Source organism: Dipodomys spectabilis, unplaced genomic scaffold, assembly GCF_019054845.1.
Source record: "Dipodomys spectabilis isolate Male_0828 unplaced genomic scaffold, ASM1905484v1 ptg000054l, whole genome shotgun sequence".
NCBI classification, from domain to species: Eukaryota; Metazoa; Chordata; class Mammalia; order Rodentia; family Heteromyidae; genus Dipodomys; species Dipodomys spectabilis.
This window is the reverse complement of record NW_024870731.1, coordinates 41,094,250-41,111,503: the sequence shown is the minus strand read 5'-3', so window position 1 is coordinate 41,111,503 and position 17,254 is coordinate 41,094,250. Positions and strand designations below refer to the sequence as shown.

Below are 17,254 nucleotides of genomic sequence, written 5' to 3'. Positions count from 1 at the left end.
AGGTACTTTTTTAAGGCTTCAAAATTTATCAGAATTCATAAGTGAAAAAGTTCACAAAGTAAGAAAAACCTGAAAATATAAACTTCCTTCACATTTCTTGTAAACATACTCTAGGACACAGTTTCACCTACCTGATCAGCTCATCCAACGGGTGATCCCGTTCTATCTGCTTCAGCCGGCTAGCAAGAACCTCAAGGCCTGAGTATAGCAAATTACGATTTCCAGTGTGAAAAAATCCACTCCTAAAAGAGAGTCAAGATAAGGTGGTTAAGAGGTTTTCTTGGCTTTGAGAAGATTATTTGGACAGCATTGGAGGCCTCCAGCCTGTACCAGCAGCAAGTCAACAGGTTTGCAGAGAACTGTTAAGTTTCAAGTATCAAATTCAATCATAGCTCTAAGTCCAAATGTTCCCAGTCTTTCCTTAAAAATCTAACAGCACTCAGTGTGTTATTTTCTCATTCCCTACATCTCAAGGATGTCAGTCTTCTGCAGAATCTAAGTCAACATACAGAATTTCTACATCAAAATTCTCTATGGGGGCGCTGGGAAGGTGGCTCAGTGGTAGAGTTGGTAGAGTGCTTGCCTTGCATGCATGAGGCCCTGGGTTCGATTCCTAAGCATCATATAAGCAGAAAAAGCCAGAAGTGGGGCTGAGACTCAAGTGGTAGAGCACTAGCCTTGAGCTGAAGAGCTGAGGGACAGCACCCAGGCCCAGAGTTCAGGCCCCACAACTGACCAAAAAAAAAAAAAAAAAATCTCGATGGGTATGTGCTAAAAATAGAAAGTATCCCTTTCTCTATGTTAACAAGTCAAGTCTTGAAAGTTCTTCTCAAGCCCAGACCAGCACTTTAGACAAGGCCTTTTTCCTTGTCACATGAGTAGTTCATGGCAGTATTTTCTAAATAAGTGTGTGTGTTCCTTTCGAATTCATCTAATATGTCTATCAAAGAGGTTTTTGCTTTCTTTTATTTTTGGTGCTGAACTCAGGGCCTGGGTGCTGTCCCTTTAGCTTTTTCGCTCAAGATTGGCACTCTACTGTATTGAAAATGAACTATACAACTTGCAGATAGGGCCAGGAGGGAAAAATCATATGATAGCAAGGAAGGGGTAAAAAGGTCCCAAAAGAAATGTACTCATTATCTGATTTATGCCCCCGTTTATCACCTTTGTAATAGCAATTTAAAAAATAAATTTTAAAAAAGATTGGCACTTTACCACTTACGCCACTTCTCCACTCCCAGCTTTTTGCTGCTTAATTGGAGGTAAGAATCTCATGGACTTTCCCACCCAGCCTGGCTTCAAATTGTAACCCTCAGATTTCAGCCTTCTGAGTAGCCAGAATTATAGACATGAGCCACCTGTGCCCCACCAAAAAGATTTTTTTTCTTTTTTTGGGGGGGGGTCTGGTCATGGGGCCTGAACTCTGGGCCTGGGCACTGTCCCTCAGCTCTTCAGCTCAAGGCTAGCACTCCACCACTTGAGCCATAGCGCCACTTCCGGCTTTTTTCTTTTTGCTTATGTGGTGCTGAAGAATTGAACCCAGGGCCTCAGGCATGCAAGGCAAGCGCTCTACCACTGAGCCACCTTCCCAGCCCCCAAAAAGATTTTCTTAAAACACAGATTTTATTGTATTATGGCTGGAGAAAACTTTAAAATTGCTTTTCTACACATTCACATTCTTCTGCCCAACCTTCAAGGCCCAGGAAAATTGAACTTCTAGATCATTTCCTCATAAAAACTTTCCAAACCACCAATGGCACCCATCCTTTTGTGTGTGTGTGTGTGTGCGCGCGCGCGCACGCACGCGCGTGCCAATAGTAGGGCTTAAATTCAGAACTTAACATTCTCACTTAACTCTTGTGCTCAACTGGCGTTCTACCATTGGAGCCACAGCTCTACTTTTTACAGCCCTACTACTGCAGGTGAGTCTATCAGTTGTTTCACCTTCTCGCTGACACTTTTAGTTAGCCACGTTAGTGGGTGTGCTACCCTATCTCATTGTGCATTTCTTTAATAACTATTAATAATAAACATCATTCTATGTGTTTGTTTAATTGCCATCTTTTGTTATCTCCTAGATGAAGTATCTGTTTTCAATGTTGGGTGTCAGTGGCTCACACTTACAATCCTAGATACTCAGGAGGCTGAGATCTGAGGATTATAGTGCAAAGCCATTCTGAGCAGAAGCGTCTACAAGACTATCTCCAATTAACCAGCACAAAGCTGAAAATGGAGGCATGGCTCAAGTGGCAGAGTGTTAACCTTGAACAAAATATCTGAGCAAGAGTTGTAAGGCCCTGAGCTTAAGCTTCAGTGCCTGTTCATATACATGGACACACACACACAAACTATCTCTTCCAATCACTCATTTCTTTTAAGTACAAAGGACTCAAAAAATGACTAGAGCTTACAATCTAGCAGGAAAGACAAATAAGTAATCACAGCAAAATGTGGTTTTAATCATGAGAGACAACAGAGTAGGGGAAGGGTACTAGGAGGTAAGAAGAGAGAACAGTTTAACTAGTCTTTGGGTTAGAGAAAATGCCTGTGAAGAAGTGAAATATAAATTCAAATCTCAAGAAATGAAGTGAATCCCTCCCCCACAGTATAACCCTTGCTTTCACTATATTTGATGTCAGTATAATTTGTGGAGGAGAAGGGGAAAAACAAGTCATTTAAGGATACAGGTGGACCCGTTGCAACAATGAGAAGTACAAGTTGTCATGTCGAAAACGAACTTTATAACTTTGGGGGGGGGAAGACTGGGTGGGGGAGTGGGGGGAGGCTGGGAAGGGATGTGAAGGGTAAACAAAGGAGGAGGCTACAATGCTTGATAAGAAATGTACTCATTATCTTGCCCATGTAATTGTAACCCCTCTGTACAGTATGTTCACAATAAAAAAAAAAAAAAAGAAATGAAGTGAATCTGAAAAGATCAAGAAGTGTGGAAATTGTGGTGGAAGTATGAGTGTGAATCCTTTCGGCTGAAAGTGAGCTTAGTGACCAAATGAATTCAGTATGGTCCCAGGCAGAGGGAAAGACAATAGGGGAAAGTCAGACAGTAGGGGCCTAAAAAGCTAGACAAGAGTATGAACTTAAGAAAAACCTAGTAGTAATCAGAGGGACAAGAAATGAGACTTAGTCCAGGACAGAGATGTTGGCAAGGTAGAAGCAGTGGAGAGACGGAGACAGTAACAGATGACTAACTGAATGTCACCTAGAAGACAGAATCATAAGAATTCTGGGATCCCAGAGAGAAAGTGTCCAGAGCATAGCTCCTGGTTTTTGACTCAGACAACTGGGGATGCCATTTACTGAGCCATGCAGAGCTGGGGAAAGAGATGATACATTCATTTTGGATGAGTGGGCGCTCAGCAGTCAGCTGGATATAAATACCTATAGCTCAGAAGATAAAATTAAGCATACATTTAAGCTTGGGAAAGCTTGCCCTGAAAACCTGTGTAAAGGGATGGATGTGAGAGGACCTATCTCTGAAGACTAGGATTTAAAAGACACACCTCCTTATTCTACTTTCTCCGAGATGTGCCTTCCAACTCTCTATCTCCCTACAGTCTATCTACCCTTTAAGGACCTCATCAAGCCTCAGTGCTTATGCAGTGTTCTGAGAAGTGCTAGCTGACAATGTGTTTAATTCTTTTTTTTTTTTGTCGGTCGTGGGGCTTGAACTCTGGGCCTGGGCGCTGTCCCTCAGCTCTTCAGCTCAAGGCGAGCCCTCTACCACTTGAGCTACAGCGCCACTTCCGGTTTTCTGGTGGTTTATTGGAGATAGGAGTCTCATGGTATCTCCTGCCCGGGCTGGCTTTGAACCGCGATCCTCAGATCTCAGCCTCCTGAGTAGCTAGGATTACAGGCGTGAGCCACCAGCGCCCGGCATGTGTTTAACTCTTTACAACATAATTTGAGATTTAATTACAACTTATTTAGAAACAATTCCTTAACTAAAAGCCTCAGCTAGTTGGCAGTGGCATATACCTATAATCCTAGCTATTCAGGAGGCTGAGATCTGAGGACAACAGTTCAAAGCCAGCCCAGGCAGGAAACTGTGAGACTCTTTTATTTCCAATTAACCACTAAAAAGGTAGAAATGGAAGTACAGCTCAAGTGGTAGATCACAAGCTTTAAATGCAAAAGTTGAACAAGAGGGCTGGAAAGGTGGCTCAGTGGTAGAGCACTTGCCTTGCATGCATGAGGCTCTGGGTTCGATTCCTCAGCACCACATAAGAAAAAAGAAAAAAGCTGGAAGTGGCCCTGTGGCTCAAGTGGTAGAGCGCTAGCCTTCAGCTGAAGAGCTGAGGGACAGCACCCAGGCCCAGAGTTCAGGACCTACGATGGAGCCCCCCTTCCCCCAAAAAAAGTTGAACAAGAGTACTAGGCCCTCAGTACCAGCCCCAGAACCAGCAAAAAATAAAAATAAATAAATGCTTTTAGTCTAGTTATTTTTTTGAAATAGGTTCTCACTCTGTCACCCAAACATATCAGCTGAAGCAATACATTCACCTCAGCATCCCAAGTAACTGGCTCTACAGATATATCTTACTACATACACTCCCCCCGGCTATTACACAATTCAATAAGACTAAGAAGGGGAGGGTGCAGTGGCTCACTTCTGTAATTCCAGCTACTTAGGAGGCAGAGATTGAGAAGAATGTGGTTCTAGGACAACCTAGGCCAAAGTCTCTGAAACCCCATCTCACTAATAAGAATCTGGATGCAGTGGCACAAATTTGTCATTCCAACTATGTGAAAAGCATAAATAGGAAGATTGTGATTCAGGCTAACCCAAAGAAAAAGCAAGACCATATCTAAAAAATAACAAAAGCAAAATGGGCTGAGAGCATGGCTCAAGTAGAGTACATGCCTACCAAGCTTGATGCCCTGATTTTGTTCTTGGTTGCTCATATTGTCAGAAGAATACCACATGAGTTAATAATAATGGCTCCATAAAAGGAAGGGGTGCAAGAGCAAATGAAGAATAAAGCATAGTGACATAGAGTTTCCATATTTTTTTTCTTCTCTCTACCTTAGTTACTCAGTATCAAGTAAAGTGCATACTTAACACTACTTACTTGTACACCTTCCATAAATACTTACCAAGCAAAAAGGCTGTGAAAAATCTGTAGCAGCTTCTGATAACAGGAAGACATTATGTGGGATTCCTGAGTTTTCCCTCCCTGCCTATCAGCAACATGAGTCTCAGCAACTGAGCACTAAAAAAGAAAGAAGATCTTAAGACAGGTTCTCTAGTAATTACAATTTTCCTTAATTTTTCTCATCAACAACTGAACTCTTATGTTGACTTAGTGATTTCTAAGTCTCTAAGACAGTAAGATAGTCTCTGACCTGGAAGTAGTTGTGAATGTTCTCCAAATGGTTACACATTGGGGCCAATAGCTGAACAACACAATGAACAACTTCCTGGGTAGATTTCTGATGGAGATGTGAGAATCCAACATTCCAGCTTCCTTTATTCTACAATAAAATCAGACTTATGGGGAAAGAAACTATTGGACAGATTCTCTGAAATCATTAAGGCTGGCGTCTGTAGCTAATGCCTATAGCTACTCAGAAGGCTGAGGTCTGAGGATCATGGTTCAATGCCAGTCTATGCAAGAAAGTCTGTGAGACTCATCAATTAAAAAATCTGTAAATGGAGCTGTGACTCAAAGTGGTAGAGCACTAGCCTTGAGCAGAAGAACTCAGAGACAGCACCCAGGTCCTGGGTTCAAGCCCCACAGCTGACCAAAAAAAAAAAAAAAATTCATTTAAGGAGTTATGATCCCAGGTACGAGTGGAAGGAGACCTGAGCTACTTGCCTAGTATACAATTTTTTTAGGGGGCGGGGTCAGTCCTGGAGCTTGAACTCAAGACCTAGGCACTGTCCCTGAGCTTTTTTGCTCAAGACTAACACTCTACTACTTTGAGCCACAACACCACTTCTGGTTTTCTAGTGGTTAATTGCAGATAAGAGTCTCAAGGAGTTTCCTGCCCTTGATGGCTTTGAACTTCCATCCTCAGATCTCAGCCTTCTGAGTAGCTAGGATTACAGGCATGAACCACCAGCGCTCAGCTCTCTAGTATGCTATTCTGACAAAAGAATTATCAAGAGAATAATTTTTGTGGAGTAATAATAGTGTTTGATTAAGAAACTTAGGCCCAGCCGGGAACCAGTGGCTCATGCCTGTAATCCTACCTATTCAGGAAGCTGAGATCTGAGGATTGTGATTCAAAGCCAGCCTGAGCATGAAAGTCTGTGACACTCTTATCTCCAATAAACCACCAGAAAACCAGAAGTGGCGCTGTGGCTTAAATGGTAGAGGTGCTCGCCTTGAGCTAAAGGGCTGAGGGACATTGCCCAGGCTCAGAGTTCAACCCCACGACCAACCAAAAAAAAAAGAAAAAGAAAGAAAGAAACAGGCCCATCAGAACAAATGAGGTGAACAAAGTATAAAGTAGGTATTCCTCAGCTATGCAGAAAACATAAATAGGAGCACTGTAGTCCAGGCTGAACCAGGAGGTATATAGCGTGACAGGAATGCAGACCAAATAATACAAAGAAAGAACCAAGGAACCGGATGCATTAATGTTCAAATGTCACATTTTACTACTTGTCCCCTAAATGCTAGATGTACATGCTTATACCTATTCTATACATCTGAGGCTGTTACCCAGTGACCCAAACACAAAAGGGACAACTTACTCATTACTAACATTTGCTTGTTTCCACATCCACTAAACTCAAGTCCTATTTCTCTGCCTCCACTTACCTTGAAGAAGGGAATTCTCTTGGCAAAAGAAGGTGTCAGCTTATTCTCTAACTTGTGGGAGAGATCTTCTAGCAAGAAAAGCAGCTCAGGAGGCCCAAGTTGCATAACCTCTGTAGCCTGTTTCATGAGGAAAGGGGGATTAATCCTAAGTGTATTCTACATCCTGTAGTGCTGGCACATTTCACATTCACTCCACTCACCCATGGATGGTAGGTAAAGAACTTGACTTTCGCCGGGCGCTGGTGGCTCACGCCTGTAATCCTAGCTACTCAGGAGGCTGAGATCTGAGGATCGCGGTTCAAAGCCAGCCCGGGCAGGAGAGACCGTGAGACTCCTATCTCTAATAAACCACCAGAAAACCGGAAGTGGCGCTGTAGCTCAAGTGGTAGAGCGCTCGCTTTGAGCTGAAGAGCTGAGGGACAGCGCCCAGGCCCAGAGTTCAAGCCCCACGACCGACAAAAAAAAAAAAAAAGAACTTGACTTTCTTTTGTGGGGCTTGACTCAGAACCTCACCCTGGCTAGGCTTTCTTGCATATGGCTGGCAAACTGCCACTTGAGCCATGCCTCCAGTCCAGCATTGTGCTAGTTAACTCGATATAAAGTCTCACACTTCTGCATGGGGTGGCTTTGAACTGAGAATACTACAGGTATCAGTCTCCTGTATAACCATGTTTACAGGCATAAGCCACCAGTGCTGAGCAAGAACCTGACTTCTAATGTGAAAGGGAAAAAAATAAAATCTCTCTACTACATATAAAGAATGACTGTTCTGTCAATTTATCAGAAGTCAAAATAAGTTTGCCAGTAATCCTACATAGTGGGAAGCAGAGGCAGGAGGACCACAAGTTTGAGGCCAGTCTAGACAAAAAGGTAATATGATCCTGTTCCAAAAGCAAAATATGCCTATAATCTTGTAAGAATTCATGATATTTCAATTGTTTTTAGTCTGGAGAATCTCTACTTTTCACTAAAATGTCTTTTTAAAAGTTATCTGCAGTTGGCTGGTACAGTGATTCAAGTGGTAGAGCACTTGTTTAGCATGTACTAGATAGAACAGGCTGAAATCCCATTACCACCCAAAAAAAAAAAAAAGGCATCTGCTGACTAGCCACAATGTCTCCAGCCTCTCATGCCTGTAATCCTAGCAATTTGGAGAGTCTGATGACAAGTTATCACAGGAGGAGGGGCTGAAGTCTGCCTGGGAAATGTTAGCGAGATCACATCTAAGTGTTAGCTTGAGGTGAGTTTCCAGAAAGGATGTAGGTAAGAAGACTGAGGTTTGAGGCTAGCACTGGACAAATATGAATGACCCTCCTTAAAAAGCTAAAAAAGAGGGGCTGGGAAGATGGCTCAGCGGTAGAGTGCTTGCCTTGCATACATGAGGCCCTGGGTTCTATTCCTCAGCACTACATAAGCAGAAAAAAAAAGCCAGAACTGGCACTTTGGCTCAAGTGGCAGAGCGCTAGCCTTGAGGTGAAGAGCTGAGAGATTGCAGCTTCCTGAGTAGTAGGATTACAGGCATGTCCTACCAGCACCCAGCCCTCCCTCCTGTCATTCCTTTCCTAAAAATAAGAATGGACCTAAGGAACTTTCTGAAATGTCAGGCTTTTGGATTACAGTCAGTCACTTACTTCAGTATGCATGTCAGTATCTAAGATGACCTTTGTCACAAGCCCACAGTGTAGAATAGAGAAGACTTCAATGTCCAGCTCTCGGAAAAAAGCATGGTAATTCTGTAATGACACTGACTTCTTTCCTTCCATCTCAATGGACTCCTGCCAGGAAAGTAACAGCAATCAAAGAACAAGTAAATTTTCTATGTTAATCTAATATTGGGAGGGGGGGTGGCTAGCCTAGGCTTGACCTCAAGGCCTAGGCAACTGTTCCTGAGCATTTTTGCTCAGCACTAGCACTCTACCACTTGAGCCACAGCTCCACTTCTAGCTTTTGGTAATTATTTGGAGAAAAGAATCTCACAGACTTTGGAGCCTGGGCTGGCTTTGAATGGTGATTCTTAGATCTCAGCCTCCTGAGTAGCAAGGATTATAGGCATGAGCCATCAGTGCTCAGCTGTTAGTCTAATTTTTACAGACAGTCCAAATATGCATTCAATTCATGTAAAAAATTTCACTTTTTTACATGGAGATTTCCTTTTTTGTCAGTACTGGGATTTGAATTCAGAGCCTTGTGCCTGCTAGGCATGCATGCTACCACTTGAGCCTTGCTGCCATATTTTCGTTCCATCACCATATTTCTTTCACCAAAATCTAGAGCACAATTTAACACGGGCACGTAAATAAAAACTACCACTTGGGGTTCATTTTTATTTAGGGCTGAACAACTAGGCAAACCAAGGCATCAAAGTATGCTTAGAAATTTATAGACTTGCCAGGAGCTGGTAGCTCACGCCTGTAATCCTAGCTACTCAGGAGGCTGAAATCTGAGGATCACAGTTCAAAGCCAGCCTGGGCAAGAAAGTCCATGACACTCTTATCTCCAATAAACCACTAGAAAACCCAAAGTGGCACTGTGACTCAAGTGGTAGAGCATTCCTGTTGAGCTGAAGAGTGCCTCAGGGACCCAACCCCAGAGTTCAAGCCTCATGACTGACAAAAGAAAAAAAAAATGGACTTAGTAGCTAGGAAGAGCTGACTTCACATCTGAGTTGAAGAAATTACACATTTTGTGTCTCAGGAAGAATCTCACTTATCTTCTCAGGGAATTGTGTAGATACTAATGCAAATTCTGAGTTTTTAGGAAAATTAGACAAGATGTGTATCATTGATATATCTATGTCAAGATATGTCTATCAGGGCTGGGAAGGTGGCTCAGTGGTAGAGCGCTTGCCTTGTATGCCTGAGGCCCTGGGTTCAATTCCTCAGCACCACATAAGCAAAAAGAAAAAAGCCGGAAGTGGTGCTGTGGCTCAAGTAGTGGAGCGCTAGCTTTGAGCTGAAGAGCTGAGGGACAGCGCCCAGGCCCAGAGTTCAGGCCCACGACCGGAGGCAAAAAAAAAAAAAAAAAGATATGTCTATCAATAGATATCTAGATAGATCATATCTATCTTCTCTAATAGGTATTTATCTATCTACATACGTATGTAAACAAAACAAAGGTAGCTAAAACAGAATTAGAGGCAGTGTTTAGGAAGTTTCACAAACATGTGAAATAGATCTTGTGAATGGTATCATTTCAGGAATAGGTGACAACAACTAGCTGCAGTTTAAGTTATCTCAATTTATCCAGAAGACTCATCTCCAATGAACCAACAAAAACCAAGAAGTAGAGGCGTGGCTCAAGTGGTAGAGAAAAAAATGTAAAATCATGAGTCTCTGAAGTCAAGCTCAAGCACCAGCCCAAAAACACAATAAATAAACACTCTAGTGGTAGAGTATCTACTTAAGCTCAAGTGGCAATGTACTTGCCTAGCATACAATCTCTAATACCACACACAAAACAATTAAGTAAAATAAATGAAAATAAAAAAGGAGTAATTAGGGGCTGGGAAGGTGGCTTAGTGGTAGAGCCCTTGCCTTGCATGCATGAGGCCCTGGGTTCGATTCCTCAGCATACATAAGCAAAAAGAAAAAAGCCGGAAGTGGCGCTGTGGCTCAAGTGGTAGAGCGCTAGCCTTGAGCTAAAGAGCTGAGGAACAGCGCCCAGACCCAGAGTTCAGGCCCCACAACTGGACCCAAAAAAAAAAAAGGAGTAATTAGAAAAAACAATGATATGGCAGAGATCAAGTCTGAGACTCTCCTTCAAACTTTGCTGTTAGCAGATTCCACCTGTTTATCTGCTCCCTAATTATTTGCTTCCTAAAATGCAAGAAATCAGTAGACCTCACTGGCCTTCACATACCTTGACACACACCTTGACACACACCTTGACACACACACATTCCAATACCTTGTCTAGGTGGCTTCTACCAGACAGCTCAGGGTCACATTCTGTGTTATCCTCCTTGGAAAGTTTGTCAGGGGACAATACTTTGCTGCCATCTGCTTTTCGTTTTATTCCTCCTTGTATTGCATAAAAGGGAAAAATGACTCAAGTAGTTAATAATCCTGTTTTGATAAACACTGCAGCCCTCAGGAAATAAGTTCTTGAAAACTAAATTATAGTAAGCTGGTAAAGAAAAGATTCAAGCACACAAACTGATGCCTTGATACATAATCTGATTAATGACAGAGATAAAGGGAGAAGAACATACTCACCTATCTTTGTTTTTTTCCTGTTTTTTGCTGAAGCAGAACTGCTATGAGGTATTCCATTTAAAGTTTCCAAGTCAAAATGTGCAAGAGGAGGAACATAGTCTGGAGTGACTGAAATAGAGAGCAAGCAGGCTTGGTACTAACCAAACACACAAACCTAGAATGCAATCACCCAGCTGGCTGAAACTGTTCTCCAAAATTACCAACTGAAGCAGTGACTGTATGTGAAGATACACTCAAGTTATTGGACACTATAATGCATAGCAAAACAGCTAGAGAAATTAGAAGAATATTATTGTAACCAATGCTGATGAATAAATAAATGACATAAAACAATCAAATAGAAAAAGGACTAAAAATAAACTTACTAACATTAGCCACAGTAGATTGTTTTATTATTATTTTAGATGAAGACTTGAGGGTCCATATTTTCTCCAGGAGATCAGCCAGCATCCACTCCTTTTCTTTCTCCCTCCTCCATTTAATTCATTCAATTTATTTTATGGTACTAGAGGACTGAACTCAAGGCCTCAAATAATTGAGCCATAGTACCATATTATCTCATTTTTGATGTAGAGTCTCCTGACTTCGGCTGGAGTCAGTTTTAAACTGTGATCCTGTTATTGTATGTCTTCCTCCTGAATAACTGGGATTGTAGGTGAACCCTATCAGGCCCAGATTTCAAGCCAGTTTATATCATATACTAGTACTTGGGTTTGGATTCAGGGTCTCACACTCTCATTTGCTTTTCTTCCCTCAAAGGTGGCATTCTACCACTTGAGCTGTACCTTTACCTTTGGATCTTTGCTAGTTAATTGGAGACTAAAGTTTCTTGGATTTTCCTGACTGAGCTGACTTTGAATCCTAATCCTCAGATCTCAGCCTCCTGAGTAGCTATGATTACAGGCATGAGCCACTGGGGCAATATCTCATTGAAGTTCGTTATGCTATTTCAATGCAACTAAAATTTTTAATGTGTACATCCATTTTGTTCCTATTGTGAATATTTACTCCTAACAGAAAATAAGCAAAGGGTAATGGTTTGCATCTAATAATCCTAGCTACTCAGGAGGCTGAGATCTGAGGATTGTGGTTTGAAGCCAATCTGGGTATACAATTAACCATCAAAAGGCCAAAACTGAAGGTGGGGTTCAAATGGTGGAGTGCCACATATGATTGAAAAAACTGAGTAAAAGTGAGTGATCCTAAGTTCAGTACAGGCACAGACATAGGCACGGGTACACACATACACACACACACGCATATACATACATACTTACATATATACAAAATGCTGAAAAAAATTTTATTCAAGGGCTGGGAATGTGGCTTAGTGATAGAGTGCTTGCCTACCAGGCATAAAGCCCTGGGTTCGATTCCTCAGTACCACATAAACAGAAAAAGCCGGAAATGGTGCTGTCACTCAAGTGGTAGAGCATTAGCCTTGAGCAAAAAGCAGCTCAGGGACAGTGCCCAGGCCCTGAGTTCAAGCTCCAGGACTGATAAAAATATTTTTATTCAATTGTATGTATATGTAGAAATGTTACAATGAAAACCCCTTGTCCAATGATGTACATTAATAAAAATAATTGCTGAGACATTAGGGACCTTGAGGACAGCAGATTCTTCATCTTGAAATGCTTTTAAATGTTCTGAACCAAGTTCCAGACCAATGTGGGAATAAGAAAGAAGCCTCGTATATGAAGAAGCTTAAGTTATAATCCAGGAGTATATCATGCTCTACTATCAGATCTCTTATTTCCTTCTAACCCTCAAAGAATTACCTGTATCTAAGATAATAATATAACTAGTTGAGGACCTTGGCATTTGGGACTCCTGGCTTTTGCTGTGACCTAAAATGAAACTTGAATTTCCTATTGCTGAAATATACCATGTCAGTCAATCTCATTTATTGTTGAGACTCCAAGAAAGAAAAATAATGAAATTTAAGAGAAAGTTCAAATGTTCTAATCCAACATTTCTATTCTCAGCAAGTTCTCTGTGAACTCAGATGACATAAATTGGGCCCTATCCAAAAAGAAACTATTAGCCAGGTGCTGGTGGCTCACGCCTATAATCCTGCTACTCAGGAGGCTAGAGGCTGAGATCTGAAGATTGCAGTTTGACACCAGCCAGGCAAGAAAGACCGTGATACTCATCTCCAATTAACTACCAGAAAACAGGAAGTGGAGTGTGGCTCAAAATGGTAGAGCACTAGCCTTGAGTGAAAAAGCTCAGGGACAATGCCCAGTCCCTGAGTTCAGGCCCCAGGAACAATTTAAAAAAAAAAAAAACGGTTACTGAGATGTAACAAGGGAGCATCCAGTAAAGGACCAAATCTGCTGCTGTCCAAAATAGTAAATATGTTCATGAATAAGTATGTGGCTGCCCACCTCCTAGGGACAGGACCTGTCTCAATTGCTGTTTCACCCAAAGCAGTACTTTTTCAGAGCCTTGTCCTGAAGACTTGCCCCCTGATAAGGAAGCAAGATGCAGAGTTAGAATACTGAAGTCATCAATCATTCTGTGGTAAACTGGAATTTTAAGTTCTTTGATTTTTACTTTTTCTCATGGCAGGAATAAAGATCTCTTCCTTACAATTAGGAATACAACAACTCACATCAAGTTTATGGAAGCAAAATTCACATACAATTTCATACATACATATTACTTACATGTATTTTAGCTTTTATTAAAATATTATAACTTTTCTTTTAATCAGAGGTGTAGGAGACTGCTACTGAACCAGAATTAAAAGCTGATTGGTGTTGGTGTGCATTGGTGGCTCATGTCTATAATCCTAGCTACTCAGGAGGCTGAAATCTAAGGATCGAAGTTAGAAGCCAGCCCAGGCAGAAAAGTCCCTGAGATTCTTATCTCCAATAAACTACTCAGAAAAGGCCAGAAGTGGCACTGTGGCTCAAGTGGTAGGGCACTAGCCTTGAGACAAAGAAGTTCAAGGATGGTGCCCAGGCCTTGAATTCAAGCCCCAGGAAACACAGACACAGGAACGGATGGGGACACACACACACACACACACACACACACACACACACACACACACACACACACACACACACACACACACACACACACACACACACACACACACACACACACACACACACACACACACACACACACACACACACACACACACACACACACACACACACACACACACACACACACAGCTAAATACTTTATCTCTTAACATGGACATACTGGGGCTCTCAGGATAGGATCTCCTTACCTGCCAAGTACTTTTCCAAGATTTCCTGCAGCCCTACAATGTCCTTTAACCGAGTGAGTAGCTTCCCCTTAATCTCAGGTGGTGTTTGTAGGCAGAAGGCATTCATAACCTACAAGCACAAATTATATGTTTATACTTTGACATGTTCAGATTCTACCCTTACTACATGACCCATTGAGAGCTGAACAAGGTCACTTGGCAGCATACTTGTGAGTTTTATAGTTTAGATCTTAAAAGCCCTCTTAACACTCATATGATAAAGCCTTGATCCCTAGCTACTGCGAGGTGGTGGGACCGTAAAGAGGTGGGGCCTACCAGGTAGCACTGGCTCACACCTGGAATCCTAGTTACTCAGTAGGCTAAGCTCTGAGGATCTCGGTTCAAACTAGTCTGGGAGAGAAAGTCTATGAGACTATCACCTCCAACTAATCACAGAATAATATGGAAGTGGCACTGTGGCTCAAGTGGTAGAATGCTAGCCTTGAGCAAAAAATGGTACCCAGGGACAGCTCCCAGGTCCAGAGTTCAAGCCCCAAGACTGGGGAAAAAAAAAAAAACAGAGGTGGGGCCTTAGAGGAGTCTTTATGTCATTGGGTGGTATGCCCTTGAAGGGAGTTATAGCATATCAGCCCTTTCTTCTTACCTTTTGCCTCCTAGCAAGCGGCTTTGTTTTACCATTATCGGGTGGGAATGCCTTAGCTCTTACAGGCCCTATAAGGCTCAGGAAATCTAGTGCATGATAGGATGTAGATACTTGCTTCTCATTAGCTGCCCAACATCTGCCAGCCAGTTTTGATAGTTTTGTATAGTCTCCAAACGATGTTTTAAATATCCAAAAGCCATTGCCAGAGAAAAAATTCCCCTACCCCAGGTTCTACATGCTCAGTCTTAACACATGCCCACTGATCACAGGCTGGAAACTCCAAAACTGTACGCTGAAATAAATCTTTCACTTTATAAGGTAATTGTCTTGGGTATTTTGCAATAGTGATAGCAAACTTTTACATTGCCAACTGACAATGTAGAATTTCTCTCAGCAAGGTGACAGATAAAGGAAAACCTGTACCAAAGTGGAAAAAAAAATCTAACTTTTCTTTTGAGGGCGTGGAGGAAGAGGCAAGGGCAGTACTGGAGATTGAACTCAGGGCTGTGCACTTTCTAGGTAGGCAACCATACCACTTGCGCCATAACCCCACCCCTAGAAAATCACCTTTAATCCCTATCTACTTGCACTAGTCATGAACCGAGGTGGAACATCTGGAGGGCACTGTCTTGAGGGAAACAAGTCCTACTCTGCCTCTTAGCAACCCTTTGTGACATGCTGGCCTTAACCTGAGACTTTATTTCTTAAAGTGGGAATAGAGTTGTTACATGAATTAAATAGTATGGAGAAAATAAACCAGTATGGGGTATATCATAGGTGTTTCATGACTTTCAAGCACTTTGAACTCTGTACTTCAAATTCTTGAAAATAAGAACAATGTCTGTCCTTCCCCATTTTGTAATAAACTGTAATGACTGAAGGAGCTTATTCCAGCCACAAATGTCCTCTGAAAATCCTTTTGAAAGAAACTATGGACAGTAAGTAAACTTTTATGGACAGTAACTGCTCACCTCTCGGAACCAGTTGAGTGTAAAAAATATAAGTGAACACATGAATGAACGTTCTTTAGCCGACATGGACTCTAGCCTCTCTCCGGGCTCCAAGTCAGTAAGAAATAGAGGACAATCTAAGAGAGAAAAACGAATGTTTCCAGCTCTCCTTAGTTCAAGCCAAAGTAAGCTAGAAGTTGCCCCCTGGAACTATGTTCCTCTGTGTTTAGTTGGAACTTATGGATCAAGCTTTGATTAACCTCAAAAAATATTTTCTTATTATATAGCAATCAACAAATATAATTAAGAAGTCTGAATAACAATCAGAGAGAACTATTGGGAAGCAATGAAAAGCTGAGTGATTAGTATAAGAGGATGCTAATACATATACTACTTTGTCTGTGCTATTCTACTGCCTTAGGGCATTAAAGAACTGCCTCTCACATACACTATGAACTGGCCCAGCCCTTGTCCACAAGGAAGAGAAGAGCTGAGGACTTCATATACCTAAAAGACCATCAATCTCCTCCAGGTTTCCATTATGTTGTCTTGCTACACAAAGTCTCAGTAACCGGAAATAGGGAGCCAGGCACAGTGCAGACACCAATCTGAAAAGGGAAAAACAATGCATTGCTACAACTAAACTTTATAGTCAAAATGATCTATGTCTACTGGGAGCCCAACTTGTAACTAACAGTTTTGCCCCAAATAAATACTTCACTTCCAAGAATAAGTGGCCAGAAATAATAAGTTCTCAGGAAACAATAATAACTCAAATGGCAAGAAGGCAGAGGGTATGTGGAGTATATGTGAAGTAAAGGTGTGGAGGGAGGGAGAGAGGCAGAAAAAGTTGTTCATAGGAGGAAAGTTAGGGGTAAAGAACAGAAAAGGAAATAGCCTGCACACTATCTGCTAGCTTTCAGAAGACAACACAAATCTTAGCCCTAAGATCTAAGAAAAATATCAACTGTCCCTTTTCCTCTACTTCTTCCAAGTATCATCTTAGGGGAAACATTTTTTATTCAAGTTCCCCAAAAGTTGAAAAGACAATGTGAGCATTCAAAACACACAGAAACTTCAGAAAAGAAAAAAGGGAAAACAAAAACAAAAAACAACTACTGACTTTTGCCCTGGTTCCTGTGAAGTCATCTGACCACTATCTTCTGCAAATTTCCAAGACAGCAATGGTAGGAGATTAACTGCAATCCCATCACGAGTATTGTATTCTTCCAGTCCATAGAGGGCTTTCACAGGAAATGGAAAGTCACTGTGAAGAGAACCCAGATTCTTTATGCCTCAGCTCAAGGGCAAGCAAGACTATGGGAGAAAACACTAGAATAAATCAATTTCAAACCAATTATTACAGGGAGAAGTTAGAAATAGGAAAGAACATGTGGGGACCTTTGATTGTC

The 17,254-nt window shown here is 41.7% G+C and overlaps 1 protein-coding gene across 3 annotated transcripts in view; it reads right to left on the bottom strand.

Moving 5' to 3' along the window:
* Fancd2 (FA complementation group D2) overlaps nt 1–17,254 on the bottom strand; it is a 65,785-nt gene that overhangs the window by 17,262 nt on the left and 31,269 nt on the right. For all 3 annotated transcript variants that reach the window (XM_042680139.1, XM_042680141.1, XM_042680142.1), the window contains 11 exons: nt 16,966–17,109; nt 16,350–16,450; nt 15,864–15,979; nt 14,250–14,358; nt 11,000–11,107; nt 10,692–10,804; nt 8,417–8,560; nt 6,786–6,902; nt 5,362–5,490; nt 5,113–5,228; nt 132–242 (listed from right to left, as the gene is read on the bottom strand). In XM_042680139.1, the coding sequence (XP_042536073.1) occupies nt 132–242; nt 5,113–5,228; nt 5,362–5,490; nt 6,786–6,902; nt 8,417–8,560; nt 10,692–10,804; nt 11,000–11,107; nt 14,250–14,358; nt 15,864–15,979; nt 16,350–16,450; nt 16,966–17,109 (1,308 nt within the window). The remainder of the gene's footprint in view (nt 1–131; nt 243–5,112; nt 5,229–5,361; nt 5,491–6,785; nt 6,903–8,416; nt 8,561–10,691; nt 10,805–10,999; nt 11,108–14,249; nt 14,359–15,863; nt 15,980–16,349; nt 16,451–16,965; nt 17,110–17,254) is intronic.